This window comes from Diorhabda sublineata, chromosome X (assembly GCF_026230105.1).
Source record: "Diorhabda sublineata isolate icDioSubl1.1 chromosome X, icDioSubl1.1, whole genome shotgun sequence".
Taxonomy (NCBI): domain Eukaryota; kingdom Metazoa; phylum Arthropoda; class Insecta; order Coleoptera; family Chrysomelidae; genus Diorhabda; species Diorhabda sublineata.
The window spans coordinates 32,690,413-32,716,721 of NC_079485.1; the positions used below are offsets into that span (position 1 = coordinate 32,690,413).

General features: G+C 32.5%; 1 protein-coding gene and 1 long non-coding RNA gene across 5 annotated transcripts in view; one reads left to right on the forward strand and one right to left on the reverse strand.

Moving 5' to 3' along the window:
* LOC130451656 (major facilitator superfamily domain-containing protein 6-like) lies at positions 1-19,552 on the reverse strand. 3 transcript variants are annotated; one of them, XR_008910767.1, is made up of 7 exons: positions 19,414-19,526; positions 19,153-19,307; positions 11,297-12,366; positions 10,479-10,642; positions 4,057-4,428; positions 1,013-1,256; positions 373-940 (listed from the first exon to the last, which is right to left on the reverse strand). XR_008910767.1 is itself a non-coding variant. In XM_056790812.1 (6 exons), exons 1-6 carry the CDS (start codon positions 19,511-19,513, stop codon positions 146-148), a joined length of 2,208 nt encoding a protein of 735 aa, XP_056646790.1. In that variant the 5' UTR covers positions 19,514-19,552; the 3' UTR covers positions 1-145. The 3 variants fall into 3 exon arrangements, 2 of the variants coding, with proteins under 2 accessions (XP_056646790.1, XP_056646791.1); XM_056790812.1 differs by lacking the exon at positions 1,013-1,256 and having other exon boundaries at positions 1-492; positions 19,414-19,552; XM_056790813.1 differs by lacking the exons at positions 1,013-1,256; positions 19,153-19,307; positions 19,414-19,526 and adding an exon at positions 14,115-15,105 and having other exon boundaries at positions 1-492.
* The window catches only part of LOC130451658 (uncharacterized), a 32,889-nt gene extending 11,091 nt beyond the window's left edge, over positions 1-21,798 (forward strand). Inside the window, exons 2-5 of one of the 2 annotated variants that reach the window (XR_008910768.1) lie at positions 13,389-13,583; positions 16,971-17,025; positions 17,105-17,219; positions 17,278-18,468. This is a non-coding gene — a long non-coding RNA (uncharacterized LOC130451658). Of the gene's footprint in view, positions 1-13,388; positions 13,584-16,970; positions 17,026-17,104; positions 21,594-21,647 lie in introns of those variants that run through there. The other variant, XR_008910769.1, reaches the window with a different exon arrangement.
* The last annotated feature ends 4,511 nt before the right edge of the window (positions 21,799-26,309 follow it).

Sequence of the window (26,309 nt, forward strand, 5' to 3'; positions counted from 1 at the left end):
TAAAACTATATTAACAAACTATGAAACAGCAAAAAATATACATTTGATTTTTAAAATTCAAACATATATATATATATATATATATATATATATATATATATATATATATACATATATAAATTAAAGGTTGTTTAAACTGTACCATTCATTGTGGTTCGTTTGAGTCGTTTTTGATTTCGTTATCTTCATCCTCTACTTCGGTGGTTTCATAAGCAGGATTACATATGGCGTCTTCATAAACAACCGGAAGATCAGCTTGAATATCAGCTATTTCAGACTTCATTTTCAAACTCATGGTATCAAACTCATTTCTTGGCTTGACTTTGAGGGTTATTTCAGTGCCTTGTGATGGATGTTTTTTCATATGGCAGTGATAAAAGCTCAAATAGATCAATCCAATAAGCCCGGTAGATATAGCGAATATTTGAAAAGTGTATCGAATTCCAATCATCTTTATAAGGTAACCACCTATTAAACTGCCAATGCCTTTACCTATAATAAAACGTGGTTTTAAATTAGAAATTAATATGATGAAAAATTATACTAGATTTAAGAGCTGATTAGCAGATATAATAGTTATTCCGATATTTTCAATTGGTACCCAAGACATTATTATCAAATTATCAAACTTCTATAGAGAGATGGAACAAATATTATGAGTAAGAAGTATATTTATATGTGGAAGATGTGGGTCACTCGCATCGCCCGGTAAGTTTACAAGTTTCGTCGCTGTGCTAATGTATTCGATTTCCAGGACAGGAGAGAAGAAAATGCATGAGGACATCTGGACCAGAATATTCTGGTCCACCTGGATCCCGCTCGGATCTCCAGGTGGAGGCTGGTCTGGAGGGTCTATCAGGAAAAAATATCTTCTCTACCTCGAAAATATTTCTGCAATATACGAGGTCTTTACGCGAATATAAACGCTGCACACCAACATCTGCAATTAAAGAAATTTCATATTACGACTGAAACAGAAACAAAGGTGGATTCAACAACATCCAAGGTTTACCTTGTATATCCTGGATACGACTAACGCACCCGATCCAAGTATAACTTCTAACTTGCCGTCTTCATTAGGGACGACGTATAATCCCAGAGAATCTTGAGCCTTCATAATTCGATACTAAGTGGCTTGAAATAAGGACTCAAAGAAAAACATTGCTTTTCTTACTTCTTATATAGACCAAGGAATGCCAGATACAAGCGCAGCTATTCCCAAACCTTGCCGATAAAATTGGTTACCTGAAATCAAACTTTCAAACGCAGATATTGTTATCGCTGGTCATTACCTCGGCTGGTTGAATTTTTCCAACAGAACTGACGATGAGGGGCAGGAAGCTGGAGATTTTGCCTATATCGCGCACTGACTCTACTTATCAATGAACCAACCTTGATCAGAATAGTGACTTTTGTACACGACTGTATATGCACCACTTGAAACATCATATCACAAACTAATTTCAGCAATGTGTGAACTGGAAATCCAATCCATAGATCGGCCAAATGAAAAGCATCTAAAGATTTTCTTTCACGTTTCCTTGAAATAATTTTTGCTTCAATTCCAATGACCCCTCAGTGTATCCAAACAAGATTTCGGAAGTAATATTGACAGGTATAGAAGTCTATATTCCTAACTCCTTCAAGGGCTTTGCAAACAATAATCCATGGTTTGATAAAAACTGCACTATAGCAGAAAACAAAAATGCTGCTTATCGCAAATGGTTCTCAAATCATATTGCCAAAAATCTTTAAACTGTGTTGTCTTGAGAAATACCTGCAAGCAGGTTATTTTCAAGGAACGATATATGAGGGAATCAAAAAGAAACTACTCAATTGCCCAAACGGATCAAGGTCTTTCTGCTCTGTGACAAAAACAGGCAGCTCAAGCTTGTGAGTCAAAAATTTCACCATAGATTGAAGAAGATGAGTCAATCGCAGTGACCACAGAAAAAAACTACCATCGAGTCTGCCTAGACCTGGTTCATCGATTCCAGAAATAAATTTTCGATATGGAGATGTGGTAAAACTTCTCAAAGGCTTCGACATCAATAAAGCCACTGGTCCCGATGGAATACCAAAAATCCTATTTAAGAAATGCGCAGCTGACCTAACCAGACCGCTATACTCTTTCCTCCTATATGAACGAGATAGGTCTCTTTCCTGTAAATTGGAAATTTCTCGGGTTGAACCCATATAAAAAAAATGAAAAAAGACGCTTCCGGTTCCCAACAACTAACTATCCGATTGATTTAGTCCCCGTCATTGCCCAGGTAGTAGAAAAGGTCATTAATCAGCAAATCTTGTGATATCTTGAGACTTCTAATATCATCAGCTACCATTAATCCGGCTATCGTAAAAATAGATCAACCGAGCTAAGATCGTACGTTCTGTCGTCCTTATTCGTCGACTGGCTTTGTAGCTTTCTCAAAGACCGATCCATCCAGGTTCCTATAGATGAAAATACCTCAGAAAGGCTTGAGGCCAACGTTGGTATTTCCCAAGGATTCATCGACTTATAGACGACCCAGAGTTGACTATAAACTTGGACAACTTAGAGCATGGAAGAAAGGTCGCTGACCTGACTCTGTTTCACTACTACCATGGCAGAGCTATCCAATATAATCCTACCTAGAGCAATATTTGTAAGACAGACAAACGTGGCTCATAAAAACCGGGTTTACCTGCATACGCCCAGAAAGACAATTTTTCGGGACTCCTTTCTTTGGAGAAGCGCAAGCCTGTGGAATCAGCCACCAAGGCACATTCCGAACACTACAACCTATAAAATTTCAAGATCAATATCGACAGGTTTTCCAACACTGCAAGCACTTATTGTTTTTGTTTGTATACACGAGTTTTGTAAGTTGGTACCCATAGATACAATATACAATAGATTGCTAGAGTAGTCTTCGAAGCAAACAAAGTGACATTTGACAAGAATCCAGAATCCTCAAAAAATCATTCTTTTTGACACACCTGCTGAGTAGTAGAATGTAAGAAGGTAAATGGACAAATTAAAGACTATAATCATCAGTGATATCAGAGAAAAAGTGGCAGGTGTTTCAAATAATAGGACCTGTTTTGAAATTTATAAATAGATACAATAGGAACACATTAGGGTTTGGCAATAAAATGTTTTGATAGTTTATGGCACGCTGTAAGTGTTTGCACAAGTTTTAATTTATTCTCCCATCTGTCAAGTGAATAATTGAAAAATAAAATCTATTGATATGTAAAAGCGTTTTTTATATTTCTTTTTGAAAAAAACACCCAATGGAGTGTTCAATACCCTATTCAACTAGCGTCTCATTATCAAACTTTCAGAACATTATTCTCAACTGACCACTACTTCACAAATGAAAGACAATCTGCACTTCTGTTTCAAAGTTATTATGATATTTCACAGAATTTCTTAGAAGCAATATGTTATCATGTTACCTATATGTCAAATGATATAATATAATTATGTCAAGTGAATTTGTGAAAGTCTTGATTCCAATATATCTATAGCTATTCTTGATTTTCTGCTTTGAACTCTTTGAAATTGTTAAAGTAATGTAGCTACACTCAGCGTCACGTTGACCACAGTTTGATGGAACGTTTTGAATTTCAATATTTGGTGGGGCAACTGGTGTTAAAATAATTTCTTCTATAATGGTCCCAGAGAGATTATTACAGAGTAGATATGTTCTGTAGATGAATTAGAAGATCTATTAACACATCTCTAGCTGCTCAAGATAGAGGATAAGGAAATTTTTATTTGGCGGAAACATTATAAACTTATTTTTACAGATTTTACTTCAAAATACACATTTCTTAAATCTATCCCACAAACTGAAAAAGTATTCTAGCGAATCTCAACACAATCTGAGTACATATAAATCAGTTATGAGCTAAGATTGTAATTATAAACAAAAGGATCACGTATTTAATTCGTTTTCAACTACTGCTGTGGTTTTCTAAAGAATTTTGGAAATATTTTACTCTACAGAAATTATTTGATTTTAACAAAAGGAAAAAATCAATTAAATTATTTGACTGTAGTATACTCACCAACTCCATAATAGAGTCCGCCCAGCATTCCCTGAATGCTAGTGTCAGTGGTAACTGTAGACAACTTGGCAGCATATGTGACAGCAGCGGTGAAGCTTAAACCAAAAGTAACAGATTCCATAGCCTCGAAAATCAAACATAACCAAGGATTGTATATCAAAGAATATCCAGCCATTCGTATAGCGTAAAAAATAAATCCAATAAAAATGACATTTGCATGTCCTAATTTCTTGATAATCGGTCCAGATAGAATGAGTAAAGGTATTCCAACTACACCACCAACTGTTACCGTTAAGCCCATTAAAGATTTAGAGCCGCCAAGATCATCCAGAAGCCAAAATAGGAAACTCTCTATAAAGCCCCAAGCACAACCTACAAAATATAAGATTTCACGGATTTTATTTTATTCTTCCGTATTATATATATATATATATATATATATATATATATATATATATATATATATATATCTTATATATTGAAAAAATTGATGATTTCCATTCCGAGTCCGTTCAGGCGTTCTACCCAATCGATTTGCTTAATTTTTTTTTCAATGAAAGGTATTGATGCCCAGATCAGCCATCAACCATCGGATTTCATCACATTTCATCATTCTCAAGTTATACTCAAATGCGATTTCCCCCTGTACATTACTTATGGGAGTTTTTCACATACACACGTTCTATCCCCAATATCTTAGGTTCTATTCAAGATAGAGACATCGTTTTGGTTTAAGAACACTCGCTGAAACACATTCTTTCTTTTGAGTTTTTGAATACTTAAACCGGTGGAGTTGGAGAGGAGCTAGGCGCTAGTTTTTTTTAATAATGTTTTAAGATTTTATATGTGTTATATGTGAGTGGTCCAACGAAAAGTTTGCACCTAGCTTTTCTCCTTTTTTTGTGATTAAATTCAAAAATACTCGGACTCGCCAATTTTGCTTTTGAGGGAGGCATGTTTTAAACATATTATTCGATCTGCGCCTTTAACCGGGGGTGAGTAACAACCCTAAAATTTCAAATGGAAAGAGAGGTCAACTGATATATTATTTGAAAGGGCACAAAATTGTCTTTCTAATAATACCCTATTTTTGGAATTTTACTAAAATAGTTAATGCGAAAAAGGCTTTAAAGACATTAAGCCGATCATTTTGGTATCAACGAAAAATACAAATAAGTTTTAATTATTACGAGTGAAAACAACTACAATCATTTCTAAATTATTTAATTTATAGGAAAATGGGATTTTAAAAACACGACATTATTTATCAGAACTAAATTCCTCAGCAAAGGTTAGCGTTTGTTGAAATAAAAACTGCAGATACATCTAGGAAAAGAATTTACACAGTTTTATTTTAGTCTCTCCATTGATTCAGTTTGTTTGGTTTCCAAGTTATTTTGATTTCACAATACAAAATGATCTATTCCATTCCAGAGCGAATTGAAATGGTTAAACTTTATTTTCAAAATAATAGTTGTGCTAGACTTATCCCACCAGCCGCAGAAACCAATCAGAAATGAAACTGTGAAGTTGCTGTGTCAGGGAATGTTGAATTGGATCATACTCAAAATATTCGTCAACAAGCTGAAGTCTCAGGTGTCTCCCGTTCGTCCATAATATGAATTTTAAAAGCGAACAAATTTGATCCGTACAAAATCAAACAAGTACAGGAACTAAATGAGGATGATCCTGATAAAAGGCTGCAATATTATGAAACAATGAGCCAGCGTTTAATTGAAGATCCGTAATTATTATATAACATTTGTTTTTCCGACGAATGCACACTTTATTTGAATGTTGCTGTAAATAGGCGCAATTATCGTTACTGGGATGATAGTAACACACATTTATTCCGCGAGGTTCATACCCAATATCCTCAAAAAAGGACATTTGTTCAACTGCTGTATTGGAAAGCACGAGACATACCTGCTGCTGCTGATCCTACTTCAGATCTTTCAAAAGTTATATTTATATTAGGTGGGTTCCATTTACTTATGTCATTTATTGATGGAATTGGGTACATAATGTCTGACAGTGGACTTGAAGATATATTCAAACTCATTTATGCAGATAACTGTGTTCAGCACATAATTTCTGGACATGCATATGGTAAAGCTGTGCGTACTCATTTGCTTGTAATTTATCACTAATAAAAATAATGATAAACTCAATTGAATTCACAGAAAAAGGACGCGATTTACTCGATGATGCTGTTACTGATATCGATCAAGGCGATTAAGAACCCTTTATTCGAGCAAATAACGATCAAATTTGAAAAAACTTTGACTATGCTGAGACTATGCAAAGAACCAACAACGAAACTATGGGTTCAATTTTATAGATTAATCACTCTCTCAAAACATTTTCATGAAACAGAGCGCTCTGGAGATTGGTCTCTCCACTTAAAAACAATCAGACAAATGCTCCCAATTTTTCATACTAGTGTACATTTTTTATATACCAAGTCAAATCAACTTTATCTGCAAGATATGTCGAACCTTCATAAAATAATAGCACCTGAGGAAAATCACTCTTACACTACCAAAGGATACTTCATAACTCGACGAACTGACAAATTTTCGAGTGGAGTTATGTCTGAATAAACTGTTGAACAAACTCATGAGAATGTTCAAATCCTCAGAAGAGTTAAAGCATGGCTGTGGTATCAGTGAAAGCACGTTGGCATCATGGATTCTTGGCAGATAAGCAGATAAGCTTACAAGAAGTTTGCGAGCAGATTACAGAATTCTGTAATATCACGATGGATACTTCAGAAGAGCAAGTGGATTACAGGGATACACATGTCCAGCGTGTCAATGAAGACCTTGAAAAAATTGATCACTGGCTCGCTTCTCATGATTTTACTGTAGGTCGCACTGAATTAATTTGTATATCGAATGGAATAGTTGTTTCAGAAAACATCAATTGTCATCGTGCTTTTGAAATGGGAGAATGATTAATAACATCATAGGATCTCATTTTCAACGATTATCATTTAATCGCAAACAAACGGTGCTTCCGTTCAGTGCTATGACAAGCACTATTGAAGTCAAAAAATCTTCTGTCGTCATCAATCCTTTACTTTTATTTCAACGGATGTGTATTTCAAAAGAAATAGTTGGCGATAGCAAACATATGAATTAGCACCTTTTCCATTAGCATTATTCACTGAGGATGGTATGACGAAAGGTACAAAGTCGTCTTTGTTTAATGCTTTTATACCGCTAGACCAAACCTCTGAAAACATGAACAGAAGTCATTTTGTTATTGATGGTGGTTTTCCATTGCAGAAAGTATTTTGGGATCGAAATTCGTCAGTAAACATTGATGGTTACTCTGAAAATCCTCATATCGCTGGAAGAAAGTCTTTGGAACGTCTGCGTCGCACCAATTTCTTGATAATGAAAAAAAAAAACAAATCGAACTTATAGATCTTCACAAACTTGCTTTTTTAGAAGCAGATTTTCGTGCCGCCAAGCTGTATCAGATGCAGATTCACTAATCGTCTCTTCTGCGCTCATTATATCTTAATCTCGTGATTATGTGATTATTGTACTAGAGAATATTGATATTCTCGTGTTGCTTACGGCAGTAGGTAGAGAACGATCTAACATTTTATTTTTAAAACCTTCTAAACGTCGTGCATCAGATCAGTTATCTAGCCCTACAAGTTTCATGTATGGAGTATGGAATTTGTTGGTTTTCATGCTTTCTCAGGGTGCGATACAACATCAGCAGCCTATAACACGTGGAAACTTACATTTATCAATATTATGGAGAAACATATAGAGTTAGCTGTTGGTGCCGCGCTCTTTTTGCCTGAAAAAGTTTATCTATCTTTGTTGGTTCTTGTTGGTGAATGTTTTTCATAGCATTTATGGCGGTGATAAAGAAGATGATTCAATGAACACCTTGCGATTTAAACGATTTGCCAAAACTGTGACTAAAAATTCATCTGCTTCCAGCCCAAGATGCAGCTCGTTTCCACAATCTTCGAGTATATCACCAGGTCCTGTCGTGGCTTGGGAGATATCAAAGTCCTGAAGATTGAGGCTGGAAGTAGCAAACAAACATGTAGATTCCAATATAAGCTTCCAAGCCTTTTGCACCCCCGGAGCTTATGAAATTAATTTTCTGCAGCAACATCATGTAAATATAAAAGTTCGAGAAGAAAACGAATTAGAAGACGAACTTCCAACTATGACTCCAATTTTAACTCCTATCATTGCCAAACATTTACTTTTGGGACAGATGTAGATACTGACCCTGAAACATAATCTGTACCATCAAAGAGATCTAAAATAGACTAGGTAGTACAAAATGCCAGGTAAATTTAATGATTATTCAAATATCAACTACAACTTATCTGTGGATTAGGCCTACTGGGGATACCACGTAAAAAACACGCCTACGGACTCTACCTCAAAAGTGGCGGGGGAGAGAATCGATTAAAAATAATAAATTATATGTAAGTGTTCAGAAAAATATGTAATGAAAAGGAAAGTGAAAAAAAATTAAAATGATAACAAATTAACAAATATTCTATTTTGACACAATGTGGTGAGCATAGACGCGCCCCGGCACTTTTGGAGTGCTCTAAGAGCCACAAGAATAAATGGAAGTCAAAAAATCCACATATAATATGAATCCTCAAATAAATATCTAAAACATTGTTCTGGGGTAATTTTATTGAAGAATTAAACAATAAAAAGTTATTGCGCAAAAAAGAAATTGTTGACAAAATTTTTGCACGTTTTGCACCCAGCAAACATGGGGTAAAATAAAATTGCGTCCTCAGAAAAATGCAAGGTCCATTGTAACATTTCAATAGAGTGACGTCGATAGAAATATTTCTCCCAATAGGAAAACGCTCATAATCTAGCCGGCAAAGACTTCTTTACACTTCTGGACAAAATTAACGCACCACTTTATACAGGGTGGTCCAACGAAAAGTTTGCACCTAACTTTTCTCTTTTTTTTGTAATTAAATTAAAAATGCTCGTCGATTTTGCTTTTGAGGGGGACACATAGTGCGGAGGTGCTCTATCTTGCTGAAATTGAAGTCGATCAGCAGTATGATTTTGGTCATCTTCAATTATTTGTGTTATTAAAAGATCAATTGTATTTTCAAGCATATTTAGGTAGACTTCTCCAGTGAAATTTCCAGGAATAAGAAGTTGTCCTATGATATGATTTCCTAATATACAACTCCAGACGTTTACTTTTTGAGGATATTGAGTATGAACCTCGCGGAAAAAATGTGGGTTACTAGCATCCCAGTAACAGCAATTGCACCTATTTAGAGCTCCATTCAAATGAAGTGTGCATTCGTCGGAAAAACAAATATATAATAATTACGGATCTTCAATTAAACGCTGGCTCATTGTTTCACAAAATTGCAGCCTTCTATTAGAATCATCCTCATTCAGCTCCTGTACTAGTTTTATTTTGTACGGATGAAATTTGTACGCTTTTAAAATTCGTATTATTAACGAACGGGAGACACCTGAGGCTTCAGCTAGTTGACGAGTACTTTGAGTATGATCCAATTCAGCATTCCCTGACACAGCGACTTCCACAGCTTCATTTCTGGTGTTGTTGTTGTATTACATTACAGATAGATCCGGTATCTGCAAACATTTTAACTAACTTGCCAACCTACACATCATTCATATTTTTATCGGGATTTTAACTATTTCAACTCGTTCTGGAATGGAATAAATCATTTTGTACCATGAAATTAAAATAACTTGAAAAGCAACCAAACTGAATCAATAAAGAGACTAAAATAAATGGTGTAAATTCTTTTCCTACACGTATCTGCAGTTTTCATTTCAACAAAAAAACGCAAATGATTAGTGAGGAATTTAGTTCCGATAAATAATTTATAAATGATTGTAGTTGTTTTCACTCGTAATACCAAAATTATTGGCTTAATGCCTTTGAAGCCGTTTCCGCAATAACTGTCTTAGTAAAATTCAACAATTATCATTAGAAAGACAATTTTGTGCCCTTTCAAATGATATATCAGTCGACCCCTCTTTCAATTTAAAATTTTAGGGTTGTTACTCAACCCCGCTAGGGGGTTAAAGGTGCAGATCGAATAATATGTTTAAAATGTGTCCCCCTCAAAAGCAAAATCGACGTGTCCGAGAATTTTTGAATGTAATTACAAAAAAAAAGAGAAAAGCTAGGAGCAAACTTTTCGTTGAACTACCCTGTATACTATACCCCCGTAATTAGTTACGCACTAGAGACAGTGCCCTCATAGTTTTTCTAGCAAGTTCTATTAATTTATTTTGAAACACATGTTTTTTTATTAAAGATCTCCATTTTCATATATTGACATCTAACGGTTTTGTTTATGTTATTACAATTATTTATATCTATATCATTATTCTAGCTTTAAGAATGATACTTACCTAAAACAACACAGGATAGAAACAAAGCAATTAGTTCAATTTTCTTGAGTATTTCCACTACTTCGGCAATAACACTGGAAGCTGCTTTCTTGAATTCTAGATTAATGAAAAGCATCAAAACTCCACTAATTATCTTCAAAGCAGCATATAAAAAAAACACAGGTCTGTAATACATTTAAAAATCAATCATCAAGGTTATTGATCAATCAAGCAAAATGGGATTCTATTTAAATAAAAACTTTTGGAATACTTACAGCAAAGATGCAAAATTAATAGGTATGAATATGGAAGTAAAAGAAATTTTATAGAAGATATATAGTATGAGAGAATCTAAACAGAAAACCAATATAACATGAAATCGTAAACATCTACAATAATTAGCAGCCTAATATAAGATATATGAAATTTTACTCGAACAAGAAGTATGACACAATAAAAATGATGACAAAGAAGAATATGGGAATAACAAGATGTGAATAAAAGACTCGCTAAGAAAAGAAAGAAACATCTTTGAAATGACGAGCTACAGGTCCATTTCAACAAGTTCTACATCTGAAAGAGTAGAAAGATCGAATAAATACTGATATAGATTGGAATGACTACATTGAAAGAACATCGCTGGAAAATATTCACAAAGAAGTTTTGTCTATATGCAAAAAATGTAGCTGTTAAAAAGAATCTACATACTGGTTGAGAGGAGAACGATTTCATATTTTCCTGATAATGTACCAATTCTTTGTTAACCACGAATTGTGACATTGCAGCTCACAGTGGATATAAACATTACAACAGTACATAGCTGGACATAAAAATCTCACCTGAAGTCAGTATAGCCTTTGCCTTTGCTAGCATAGTCTATCATCCATCCAGATACCGGTGAACTTATCATTCCTCCGATAGTTGCATATATTCTCTGAAGACCATAATCAGCCTTGTGTTCTCGCAATAAAGCTATCACCGCACCTTCAAACATGGCAAAAGATGTACCACTGATAATTCCAACAAAAACTCGAATACAAAGATAGGACCAAAAGGTTACATTCATATTTAGTTCTATAGTAGTTTTTTGGTTAGAACAGACGTTCTGTCTTCTAGATGTAGCTAAACATCGGTGTGCACAGCTACCCAGATCCAGATGTCTAATAGTAGATTCATTGAAATTTATTGGAATTGTTACAGAGATATGTTTGCCTACCATTCCTGTATTTTCTAAGCAGGTAATATTTTTTTCTTTCTTGGAATTCACATATTCAATGTTGTAAATCTGTATATTTTCCTCTATATTATTATCAGGTGAAATATATTTTATTCCTGCTTTCCAAGGATTTTTCATCCTCTCGAAATTAAATTGATCACTACTACCTAAAACACAACTAACTGTAGCTTCCTCTTCCAAATCACAGGAAAAGTTGTACATAGAAACTGCAGGAAAATAGAAAGAACTCTTAGACAACTTTCTTATGGAGGTACTATATTTGTCATTATTCAATATCTTTTTGCTTTTTGCTTCAGTTACTGGTGCAGACTCGAATCTGTACTCCTTAGTAAGTGAATATGTGTAAATCAATGTCGAATTTTTTTTAATGTCATAAATTTGTACATCGTATCTTTTTGTATTCATAATTGCTGCAGTGTAGTTATCACTTAAAACCGCTTGACAAGCAAATCCACATGATTCCACTTCCAGTTCAGTATCCATCTGCTTCTCCATATCAATTGGAGTACATGGATATTCTTGATACAAGGAAACTCCCGGAGTGTAATTTGTTTCACAATATAATCCAAAAATTAGACGATCCGGGTATGTTACTGTAATTCTTCCAACAGGAACTAACAAAAGTAACAAAGCCGAAGCACCACCTATACCTGAGAATGCTGCTAGTAATATCTGAAATGAATAATGTTTTTGTCATATTTTTAATTTTCTGGCCTTTGTTTTATCGACGATTGTTATACATATCGAATTTCAATGCCTATAAACTATATTTTTTTCAAATTCACTTTGGTTCTTGTTATATAAACAGAAGAAGTTGTACTATATAATTTTCAATAAGACGAGAGTTATTTTTGGGCAAAAAAATATTTTTTTCAATAAAATAATAAATGAAATGAACAATAAAAATGTAAAATGAAGAAAACTTCAAATTTCTTATTAATTTTGATACCTGCATAAGTTTCTTGTCTATTATTAATTTTGATTCAAAAATAACTTGATATTGAATATAAATTTTGTTATCAATCAGTGGATCATTATTGTTTGTCTTCTTTTTCTAACGAAGGTATAAATTTAGTCAATGCTAAATTCAACGCTGGATTCAACAGGAACAAATCATTTTAAATACACTTATGCCAACTGAATTTGTTGTACACTAAAACTACTTCCTAAAACTAAATTTTAGACAATGAGACTTTAAATCTCGAAATCTAAAGAAAGTCTAATGTTAAAAATATTTGAATTAAAAATGGTATCATGCTTCCTTGTATGTTCCCTCAACTCCTCCGCCTTTAAACAAAAATTCAAAGAGTATCTGAATTTCAAAGTTCAAAATTCTCTGTATATACTGAATTTTTTGTCTTGGGTTTTTTATTCACGTTCTTCTTGTTGGAATAAATCCTACAGTCCAGTACGAAACAATTAATTTTATAATAAAATATAAAACAGTCCTAATACTGAAACTTAAGACTATTGGTGGTGAAATTGTGCGATTTTCGATTTTTTGTTTTTGAATGTGTAGGGCGCTTTGAACATTTTGAGATTTATTCAACTTTATTCAATGGAATTCAATTGGATCTTTTTTAAAATCTGATGATTCGCATGAAAATGTTAAGTTTGGAAAGTTTATAAATTAACGTTCTAAAATAAATGAAGCTGGCTGATTGTCTGCTAATATTTCAGTATTATTTTCACAGGTCCTAATGCAGTTTTGAAGAAGTGTATTTTTCTGTTTGGTCACCTTGGACGGGAATACGCTCATAGAAATTGAAAGCAATCAAACTTGCCATTGAATATGTTGCTGATTTTCCAATTGGCTGTTACTGACGTGATAATATATCATTATAACAGCTAATTGGTAGCTAAAGTATCTAGTATATCGCCAATTCGAGGTAGAGTATAGCAGTCTTTTTTTGTAACATTGCTTAACTCATGATAGTCCATGCGGTATTTTGTTGTTTCATAACAAGCACTACTGGGGACACTCATGGACTAGTAGATGGTTTTATTAGTCTCTTCCATCTCGCGAATTATCCTTTCAGCTTCCTCTCTCTTCGCTCGGGTGAGTCTGCGAGCTCATTACTTGATTAGCTTGGCATAACCAGTATCGATTTAACGGCTGATATTTTTCCAGTAGAACAGTATCTTCCTACTAACACAGAGTGGCTGTCAAATGAATGAAGAAATACCTTTTCAGAATCCATTTTAATGGTTCTGTCAATATAAGAGGTGGTTTGAAACGATTCTGTATCGGTGCTGCCCGTAACTGACCTGTTCTAGTTTTTCAGCTACTTTTTTCAAATCAACGATCTCTTGACTCAGGCTAAAGTGCCAATTTCTTCCAACTTGTGTTGTGTTTGAGGCCTGCAGAGTTATAAATGTTCGGTTTTCTGTTTTAATTTAAGTGTCTTTTGCTCTTGTACCTGTTATCTTTTTCTATAGTTCCTTGATTTTCTCCTCCATAGTTATCATCTTATCCGATCTAAGAGATGAAACTTCATTTGTCAATAATGACAATTTTGAATGGAAAATATCGGCGGAAATATCGTTCTTCGTAGTTAAAATCTTCTCATTCGTATTAGCAGAAATATTGTCCTCCGTAGTCGAATTCTTCTGTTCTATTTTAGTAGAAATCGACGAGATCGAGGCGGAAGCCTCTTATCTGAAATAAAACTTTTCTGAATTAAAGCCGTCACTTACTAGTGCCACTTTGAGTCTTTATACTAATTCACTATTCTCACTAGACGTTTCCAACTCTTAGTCATTTCTAATTTATTTTACATTAACAGGTTTTCAATGATGGGGTGAATTTATAAACACGCTGTATTTTAATTACCCAATTTATTTATAAACCAACCACCAACTTCCGGAAAGTCAGATGTTTGCCTCTTTATGGAAGCTCTTACGACAGCTTCGGCCTGTAACAAAGTCCTCTGTAAAAACTCGCAAACCTAACACCATAGGTATCATACCAAATGATGGATATAGATTTAAAAACTACAAATCCCGCATCGATATGGAATGAGCTTGTAAACGACATTTGGATTATTATAATATAGAAAGGGGCACTTTATAGCTTAAAATTAGCAATTCAAATTGCTCACTCTAGCATTTCTAGTTACTTTTAATGATTTATCAAAATTCGAATATATACGTCGACGTCGCTCCACTCGTTTTCCTTGTAGCGACTCAGCCAGTTAGCTGAGTAATCAGCGCTGATTGCCTGAGAGAATTAGTTTCACATAGAACTTATTATTATTATGTCTTTGCTGTTGTATGTGTTTATTTATTATTATGGTTTTTCGTGATGAAAATAAGTTTTTAGAAACCATTGACAAAAATGTTTCGAAATTAATTTACACAATAATACAACAATAGTACCATACAGAAGACTGAAAATGAAATCTCTTTGGAAGCGTCAATAAACAGTATATATTATAGATTGAATGCTCATTATAAATTTGTTCATTCTCTAAAAGTGGTGCATTTTCTAGGTCCATAACTCCTCCCTCCTTGAGACTGAAAAATACGGGAGTTATTATTTGTTTTTTTATTTCTTTTTTCTAATTTCTTCAATTTTGTTTTCTTTTGTTTTTCTTGATTTTTCTAGATTTGCTTGAGGTTTTCGTTGATTTTGCCATAACTTTAATTTTAAATTATTATAGTGATTATTTGATTTTGTTGTAGAATAAATATTACTTTGTAGCACCTTCTCTGTCATCGGAATCAAGTTTGGTGAAAAACCATTTCTTATCTTTTCCTATACTATTTATAAGCCTTCTCTTTTTAATATTTTGTGGCAATTATTTTTTATTTCGCCTAATAGCGAACGGCAGCTCTTCGTCTGGCGGCACTGGGTCCTGGTTCGATTGAAAAATTTTGATAGTTACATGTAATGTTTTGAACGTCACTGAATTTTTGATGGCATTGAATTCAGAACCCTCTTAATTATTTGAGATATAATATTATGAAACAATAGTCAAAAATGATTACCACATATACTTTATTTTTAAAAGTGAGCGATAATAGTGATTACGTACAATTATATACAGTGGTGATTGATTGACAAAAAAATGTGATTTTCTGGAATGGAATCCAGAATGATTAACAAAAAAATACCTATCTATCTGAGTTTCTCTCATATAACCTGACCTCCTCGATGATCGTAAGTTTTAAAGCTAGTTATCCAAAGCTGAACAATAATGGACAGGCAGGCACTCAAAATCCAGACAGCTACTCAGATCGACCTTAAACTTTGTATCGAAACAGGAAAAGGAACTCACAATCTGTGGATCTTAACAAATATCCAGGTGAACCATAGTAACGTAAGGTGAGGACGAAATGAGCCCTCGACTAATATTGAAGTAGGCCCTCCGGTATATAAAAAAACTCCCCCTAGAAACAAAAATAGGCTGTTCAACGAGAAGCGTACTTGAACATCCAGTAAAGGTGAAATAAACGTTCTGGTAAGGGTGAAAACAAACCATCCGTCAAGACCCTGTGAAATAGGGTGCAACATGTGTTGAGTAAAATAAAGAATAAGGTATAGAAAACAAAAAATATTCTAATAGGATTACTAAAAAATACCTCTTTACTCCAGTGGGTTAGGTTAGGTTAAGCTAGAGACAATAAGAGATGAAAACATTTATTCCCAGAAGTATTTCCTATATATGTAATACTTCTATATGGACAGTTGATATAGGAAAGAAATTCCCTACGTTACAATGCCGACAATATTCATTTTTTCTCTCGTTCGAGACACTTTATTTATACTGCGCCTGCTTGAGAATGCACAGAACCGAGCTGAAACCTTGGAAGATAGAGAAATCGTTGTCATTCAGTTTTCCTTAGTCGGAACACTTATAGAAACTGTCCATATAGAAGTATTACATATATGGTATTTTCTACCTTCCTCTCTGACCTGTTTCCGCCCAACCAAAAATTTGTAGCAGGGGAGAAGTGACAATCTATCTATATATCTCAATAGTCGAAAAATTTAAATAACGTTTCACTCATTCAAACGAGGATAAAGTGAGACAGGTACGCTACAACAATAAATATTGAAAGAACCCAGATTTCGCTCCTAGTAACCTGACAGTGAACGAAACGAGCCTAGCTTTAGAAGCGGTGTTATATTAGTTAGGAATATTAGTTAGGAACCGCTGATAGTGACACCAACCATTCCCCAGGTTAACCTATACTTTCGAAAATCAAACAAAACATTATCATCTCTAAACATGATCCAAAGCCTTCAAAATTAATAACAAATATTATTTCAGGAACCAAGAACATAATAATACAAAGAAGTAAATAAATAAAAATAATAACACTTTGGTAAGTACAGTAGTTCGGTAACAATCGTATGATTCTAGAATGAGTCAAAAAAAATTGAACAATTTTTATTTGTTTACAGGATCAACCTCAATGTAAGTGTTGCTCAATTCAGGACTATGATCATTTTAACACAAATGTATATACTAAATGGTATAGTTTTAATGGAAAACCTAATTGATAATTGAACAAAACAGGTGAAAGTAAAAATGGTGTGCAGTGGGTGAGAAACTTGATAGCAAATTTTTATTTCAGATTATGATATAGCTTTTCAAAATTGTAGTCAAAACTTGAATACTAAATAAGGACTAGAGAAAAATATCCATCAAGAGAAATAATGTTAAATAAATCTGTTTTAACATAGACGAACTTTGGAACTGAAATTTATGTATTTTATTTTATTCATTTATGTATAGCGTAATTATATCATTTTATAACTTTTTGTATTGAAACCCAAAACAATGCACGAAATTTCTTGTTGAAATTCATATAATTTAATCCTAATATTGATAGAACCTTTAGAACTCAAGAACATATTATATTCTTAGCAGTTCACATCCAATTTTTTCAAGAATCTTCTAATTTCTTTGTAGTCGCTATAAAGTCGGGATTCGCGGTTTTTCAAGATACTATCATCAAAACTTTTTCACCTGCATACTTCTAATACGCGAACAGGCTAGCGGGTATTTGATTTGGTCTGAATACATTATGTTATGGTCCAAAAGTTCCAGTATTAGTTGGATTTTACATCAATTATCGCTATCGTTTAAACTATTATCGTTTCTAATGGTTTGTATAACTAAACTCTCCAATAACTGGGGTCTATTCTCAAAATTCTTCTTACAAAATGCAATCCATGTTCCTTCCTCTTGCAAATTATTGTATAAAGGCATATGTAATTTTATAATTTTAAAAGTATCAAACTCATCCTGATTCCAATTATAGCTTCTACTTTCCCTTTTCATTTTTCCTGAATACATTGTAACACATGGATATTAAGTTCCTATTAAACGCTCATACTGTGTTATGAATTTATTTATAGTATTATGGTCACCATCATATGGCTTAATATGTTTCAGTTTCAGTCCCAGTCAATTGCAATAGGTGATTTAAATCGGGTCATTTTAAAATTATCGCCGAAATCTGCATTTTTTTAACTTTTATATTTTCTGATGCGGATTCGATATGTAAGTTATTGAAATATGTTGACACATTTTCTAATTCATTGATATATTGTATAAATGATTAGAATTAAAGTTTCCATTTAATTCGATAAAGTTGAATGATATGGTTGCAAAAAAATATAAATTATGAATTTCTCAGAATTTAAAAAATGTTTTAGTGTTCTCTTAACCACTATCTCTCCTATACTCTTGGAAAAAGGATAAGAAAAGACAAATAAACTTGGCACTTACAGAAATTTGAAGCACTGGAGTTTCTTCCGCATTTCTTCAGCTTATTTTTTTCTCCTTTTCACTGAAGTTGTAGGTTCTTCAGGATTTAGACTTTAATGTGAAAACACCGTGATCACATAAAGTTTTGCCAACATGATGCGAAAAAAATCTTTCCACTACCCGCGCGAATTCTACTGACTGCGTCAATTATGATTTTCCGTAATTAAAAGCAAATCTTAAAAAACACTCATAAAAATGTATTTTCAAAAATATGAAATATTGACTGAACAATGTTTCGAAATACAATCAAATTATACAATAATACAAGAGTAGGATACAGAAATCTAAAACAGTACCTTTCGCGTCGCTAAAAATTTCTTAAATATGGCTATTTATAAATCACTAAACACGGAAACTATTGTTTAGTTAAAACCAAGACAAGAACTGGGTTTCAAGAAATTGAGCACGAGAATTTGGTAGAATCTTAAAGATTTGAAAGTACCAATAATTATCAGAGACCCTCTATCACCTGACGCTGTAACGTTAACACTAGCACCATGTAACATTTGGCCCTAATAAAATATCACTGTCTGTTAATTTTTGAAGATGTGACTGTTTAGTCTAATGACATTTGTGTCTGTATTCAACAAGTATTTTCAATATAGGTAAGTATTACCAACTTATATTGAGCAAGAGTATAAGCGATTTAGAAATAATAACAATAAATTATACTTACTCTGAAATTTCCTATTTTGTCAGCTATCATCCCTGCAATTGGAGGCATAAGAATTGCAACTGCTGGGGTTACAGCAGACATTATAGCTGTTTCTTCTACATTTATACCGAGTTCTCTCATATGGATCGTCAAATAAGGATACAAAACAAGGATGGCTACAATAAAACCCACTCGTTTTGGAATATATAATTTTTAATAGTACAATCGCGGATTGAAAAATTAATAAAAAAGTGAAATAGTACTTAGACATTTTGTACTTACTGGATGAATGCATAAAGAACAATAATTTCAATGGTAAAAGTTCTTTCTGCTTTAAATCTTTTACAACTCTGTAGAATAAGAATTTGAGGTAGTTATTCATCTTGAAAGGTATTTTTCTACAAAATCTTCATTCAAAACTGGAAAAAATCATATAGATTATTAGTGAGCATGTTAAATATCTCACAAAAAAAATCAGTCTTGAATTTAACTTATGCGATAGCTCCATGTTGGTCGCTATTAGAGAAATAAAACACAGTTCAATATGAATTGATGTTAACACTAGTCACGGGTCGCTGACCATTTGTTTATACATGGTACTGAACTGTGGGCCATCATAACATAAGTTGCTGATCAACAATTCAACAAATACTTCATTGAACTTGTGATCTTTTTGAATTATATATTTTTTGTTTAGTTGCATTTATTTTTTGTACATAAGACGAATTAATATTGTACACCGTCATTTTAGTTGGCTTTTTAAAAAGTAGCTTATGTGGCGATACCCCTTAATTGGCGCGGTCAGTAGTATAGTGCAAGTGAAATTTCACTTTTGACCACTAAAAAGAACCTTTGAGAAATATTCAAGTCCATCTAAAGGTGTTAAAAAGAAACAAGGAGTAATTGAAAATAAATTTAAATTGACAGGATAAGTGATCATAAGTTGAGGAGAAAAAAGAAGCCTTTGGAAAACAAGTATTAGAATTCTGTATTGCAAGAACAAATTAATACAACTTTGCGCTCGATAAATAATATATTTAATAGGACTTTGTTACAGCTGAATTAGACAGATAAAATAGGTGAAAGAGTCTGCATTTAATTGACCTACATATGTTATTGAAACTCTTGGAAAATGGAATAAGATTTATTTTTCAACATACACAAACTTCGCGACTCCGATTGTTTCAACATGTACGCTTGAAAAAAGTTCCTCTTCTCTAAATCTCTTCAAAACTGATTAAAAAAACTCTACAAGCGTTAATGTCAAGACACCCCAGAATTAACATCGACAGCGAGAAGGTAATTGATTCGTTTGCTGTAAAGGAAGCTAGACTACTTAATTTAATTTTGTAATTAAAGTCCAATATTCTTATTAGGGTTATTACAAATATATCATTTGATGAGTAACATAAATAGATTTCCTTCACTAAAACAATTTTGTTGATTCGCCCGCCCTCTTGAATTTTGTTTCTGGGTCTAAGACATTGAAGATATCCAAGCGTAAGCTGTTTAAATTGAAAGAAGACCTCATTTCCATACATGTTCAACTGTTCAAGGAAATAGGAAATTTCATTTCAATTGATGCAGCCGTTACCGGGCTTATGTTGTGCTTTGTTAGAGTATTATGTGAATATTATATATACTAATATGATATAAGATATAAGTTTCTGATGAAGTTTTATGATTCTCATTTAAATATAATAGTGAATATAAAAGCATAATTATTACTAACTAAATAACGAAAAAACTGTTACAAGTACCTGAAAAAAAGCCAGCGTTAAACTATTATTTTCCGTTAATAGAACTTGAAATAATTAATATATAATAAATCAATATCTTTAATTTCTACAAAATTTCTCTCACCTGAATATTATAAAATCGCGTCTTTTATTGCGTATTCCTCTTGAAAGTCACTTATATTAAAGTTTACTCTAGTATTTAGCAAATTGACTTATAATATACAATTAGAAACGCAAAAAGTTTATAAGTAGGGATATGCCTCACAGGAAAAAAATGTGTACAATTGCTATCGTCAAAATAATAATTCTTGCTTCGATAATTATGTTGATATAAAATATTAATTGTATGATTGTTTGCACATACCTATGAAATTAACACGTGTTTGCTACATTTCGTTGGAATTGAATCCTAGAAATACGCGTACTTGAGTCCACTTAATTTTATGCTAAAGAGATAATGATTTTATCTGCAAATATTTTTATTTAAAAAAACCATCGTATCAAATATGAAAAAAACTTCATGTAAAATAATTAATACTTAATTTGTTGACCTTCCTCCGTTTTATAAACATTCCACTCAGTATTAGCTACATGTGTACCATGTGTATGGATCATTCCTCTAGCCTCCTAGAAAATACTTTTCTTTTGTATAAAATAATTTTTCTCTTTTCTTTCTTCAGATAACGATAATTTCTAGTGTAATAAGGCATTTTTCATAAAAAAGTAAGTTAAGACATTTTGAAAAACTTTATAGTTCAACACAAGCTAACGTATTAGAACAGGAATTACCCTCCGAAGATGAAAACATCAATGGAATACAAAATAGGATTTTCTCCCTGCATAAAATACAACAAATGATAGCCAAGATAAAGAACAGAAAAGCCTCAGGCATTTACACCAAATTAAAGGTAATTTTTTTCTGTATTTAATTTTATAAAGGTGCTTGTAAAAAGAAAACCGCAAATTGAAGTTTCCTTAATTTAAAGACGCCAGGTATTGAAAATAAAGTGACAAAGAGTGAGTGCACGACGTTACTGGTTAGACAAGGACGCTGAATGCCAGCTGTACGCGTTTTTTGAGCTATTGCGCATGCCTCGATAAATAGGGTTCTCAACTAGCGGTCTAAATAGTCAAAACGACTCTAATTAAATGCTCTGAAAAAAATAATTAGATAAAATATTAATAACATTAAAAAAAATAATATTAAATAATTAAATAGTCATAATAATAAAGTTGGATACATAATCTGAAAAAAATTGGACTTTATGAAGTTTTGTTTAGTAATTTCCAAAACCATATTAAGTAACAAAACTTTTATTCTAAAGTAAAAAATCTAATTCATTAAAAAAAAATCACAAGAGCATACTTATCAAAAATAAAATCTTGATCATTCATCTGAACGAAAATTTCAATATATAAGTTTTGTTTAAGCTCTAAGATTTTATTTATATTTTTACTGGAGTCACAAATGACACATTATTGGCACTCAATATCAGATGATTGTAGAGTTTTAATAATAAGTTACATAATAATCAACATTTTGTACAGATAAAACAGAAGAATCAGATAAAAAAAATAGGTTAATTTTTTTAATAAATTATGAAATCTGATTCCTTGTCATTTATTCAAAGTCAGATTCCTCGCTGCTTTCACTATCATCGCACATAAACAATAATAATATTTATTAAACAACAACAATAAAAGTATTACGTATTACGAGCAGCAAAAGAGTATTGTTAAGATTTATAATCAATATAAACCTTAGCTCAGCTACTTGAATGAGAACCCTATTTATCGAGGCATGCGAAATAGCTCAAAAAACGCGTACAGCTGGCATTTAGCGTCCTTGTCTAACCAGTAACGTCGTGCACTCACTCTTTGTCACTTTATTTCCAATACCTGGCGTCTTTAAATTAAGGAAACTTCAATTTGCGGTTTTCTTTTTACAAGCACCTTTATAAAATTAAATACAGAAAAAAATTAGCTTTAATTTGGTATAAATGAAATTAATATACATAATGAACGAGAAATTTTTACAAAATCATACCTGGCTGGTGACAGAAGATACGAGGATGTATCGATATCTAGTTAGCCTAGACCAGTTCCATGCATAAACAAAATATTGCGTTACCACAGCAACGAACAATAACTTAGAAGTGTCGGTGTAAAGTTTGACGTCAAAAAAGTAAACCAGAGTTACGCAATAAATTAAAAGAAATAAGATGTCAACCGAAATTTTGAAAATCGAAAAATTAGAGTATCGAGCCATCATCAAATACCTGTATTTAAAAGGGTTAAGAAGTAAGCAGATTTACGAAGATATGCTTAATACCCTTGGTGATCAATGTTCTTCGTATGCGACCGTGAAAAATTGGACTACAAGCTTCAAAAAATGTAAATTTTCCATTGAAGATGATGACCGATCGGGAAGACCAGTTTCTAGACCCAATTTTTTTTCATGGTATGTATAAACTCAAGGTTAGTAGTCGACTTAGATGAATTCCAAGGAATTCCATAGATTACACTAAGGTTATTTAAATAATGTTTTCAATACATTGATAATTTTAAGCAAAGTATGCTGTTTCAAAAAGCAGGCTTTTTTTAGTTGTAGTCAAAAATTTGACAGATTCATAATCCATAAAAGGATTGAAGTGTCAAATTTTTTTAGTAAGCTACCTTCAAATTGTATTGTTGAAAGATTGTGGAAATATTGGGATTAATTGATTTTATATATGGTAAGGGTGTATAAATAGGTAGACTAGTACTTTCAGAATTAGTATTGCTTTCTCGTCTGATGTCAAGTTTTCATAAAAGTCTAAGAAAAGTTTGTACAGTATTTTGAGGTTAATTTCATGAAATATTGAATGAAAATTCATGAACTCTATTTTTCTTCTGTTTGATTAAATTAATAATAATTAATGATAAATGATATTATGAGTAAGAAATAAAATTATATCATCTAAATACTTTTCAATGAAAAAAATCATGAAATACCTTGGAATCCACTTATATCGCAGGTAAACAGTAAGATAGTTGGTTAATTGGAAGACAATCCCAGCTAAATTTGGAAAATAAGCTGCTGATATACAAAGCTATATTAAATTAAATTAAAATTAAATCCAAGTACAGCTAATATTCAACAGTTCAATTCTTGAAATTCCATCTGTGAAAAACAAAGTCAGCCGTTATAGTGAAAGTTACAAAATCAGAAATAATGCTCACAGTAATGTGCTTATGCGCGAATTGTTTAACACATAAAACGACTTACGATATTTGAAGCGGCAACAATAGAAAACATATGGAACATGAAACATTTCAAAGCCACAGCCAGCCGTTTCCCATGTGCATACAGATAAAAAATCAGCCGTCAACAACAAAGAAGTATAAAATCTGGAACAATGTTTATACTGTAGAATAAATTTCAAGCCCCCAAAACTAAAAAGAGAAATAGTACAATGTGCAAGATGTCAATTCTATGGGCATACAAAAAAATATTGCTACCAAAGACCAAAATACATCAAATGTACAGTGGACCATCTAACCGAACAATGTTTACGCAAAAGAAAAGACACCAAACATCCAAACATTAAATGTATATATATTTATTTGCTTCTTTCAACCCTTTAAGTAAACATAAATGTTTTTTTATTATTTTATCTTGACGTGTCGCTGTCGTTGAAAATACTAAAAAATATGATATTAATTCGATACAATATGAAATTGAATTTTTTTAAGATTATTTTTTTTAAATGTAAAAAGTAATGTCATAATGTGACAAAGAATATAGATATCAGTTCACCTACCTACTTCACAACAGATAACTTTGTAAATTCAATCAATTAAATTATAATAAATTTTACAAAATCATATATCTAGATTTCATCTCAATGTACACCAATAATTCAAATGATTTAATAGTACATGTTTTAAAAGAGAAATGGAATTCAATTGAACAGCATACACCTCTCAGTTACAATGAATTTCTAGTAGGCATAATGCATCCAAACGAATAATTGTTTCCAATTTATAGATAATTTATATCAACAACTGAATGGTTGTACAATGGAAACTCTTTTCATAATGCTTCTAGTCAGAAGCCAAACCTCAAAATCAACCTAAAAGCTCAAGAAGTTTTAATTTTCAATAATTCAAAGAAGAAGAAAAAGGCAATTTTTCATCTCTACTCCTTTAGATTAGATTATGATTATCCACCGTATACAAGTTCAAAATCAACTCAAAATAAATTGGCAACAAATCAACTGGAACTAATAAGATAGGAGAAGAAGAAGAAGAATAAGAAGTGAAAACTCGCGATATTAGTTTCATCTTATAATCTCAATATACAATTAAGTTTCAACAACTTAGAAAATTATTATTTTATTAACCATTTTCTTTTGATTGGAGCCTTGAAGGTTGCAAAATCCTTCGAAACCTTGCTATAGTATAAAAAAATTGAAAAAATCCTCTCATGACTGCATGACCCTTAATTAAAAAATTGTTTTTATAAAGGACAAAACAATGGACAAACATTTGTCGAAGGTTTCGATAAACTTTTTTGTTAGACAAATAATGTTCACCGGTGTTTTTGATGTGGACGCTATCCCAAAAAACATTTCATGTATGGAAGGAATAGGGGCCGCCATTTTTGTTTGTCTAGAATGTTCCCGTGCTAGATCGAACATTGTTTGTCATTGACTTCTACCACCTGTTTGGCATGTTTTAGTGTATTTTGAAGTGGTTTTCCCGCGTAATTTTTGGATATAAACATTATTATTTGTATTTTTTTATTGAAAATATTCAGTGGAAAAGTGTGTGTGTGTGTGTGATTTTTCCGCAAAATGAGTAAAGAGTTTTGGAGCCAGGAGAATTTGATAAGGTTAATTAACGTTTACGAAGGTAAACCTTTATTGTGGGACACTAATAATGATGATTATAAAAACAAAATCAAAAGAAGAGATGCATTAGATAACATTGCAAAAGTTTTAGGTGTAAATAATGTCGCCGAGATTAACTAATAGAAAATAAATACATTAAATCACCTACACTCAAGCATAGTCCTTTTACCAAGGTACCCTGCCACTATCAGAGGAGACCGCAGCAACTAACTCCCATTCTTTGGGTGTTGAAGGTGTCTTTACGTACTCTTTCAAACAGTTTACAACTGCGTATAATTTTTGAAATGCTTTGTTGGGATACCTTAAATAAATACATCAACGAATGATAGGAATCACCAGAAGCCAAAAACCTTAATGTTATAGCCAGACGATCTTGAACGCTGATTGCTTGGCGAAAATTAGTATTTTGATTACTTATCACTGGTCCTATCATCGATATTAACAATTCTAAATACCTATTTGAAATTCTCGTAAAACACCCGGCTGTCAAATAAGTTCAGAAGAAATCATCACCACTATATTCATAACGCCGTAAAAACAATTG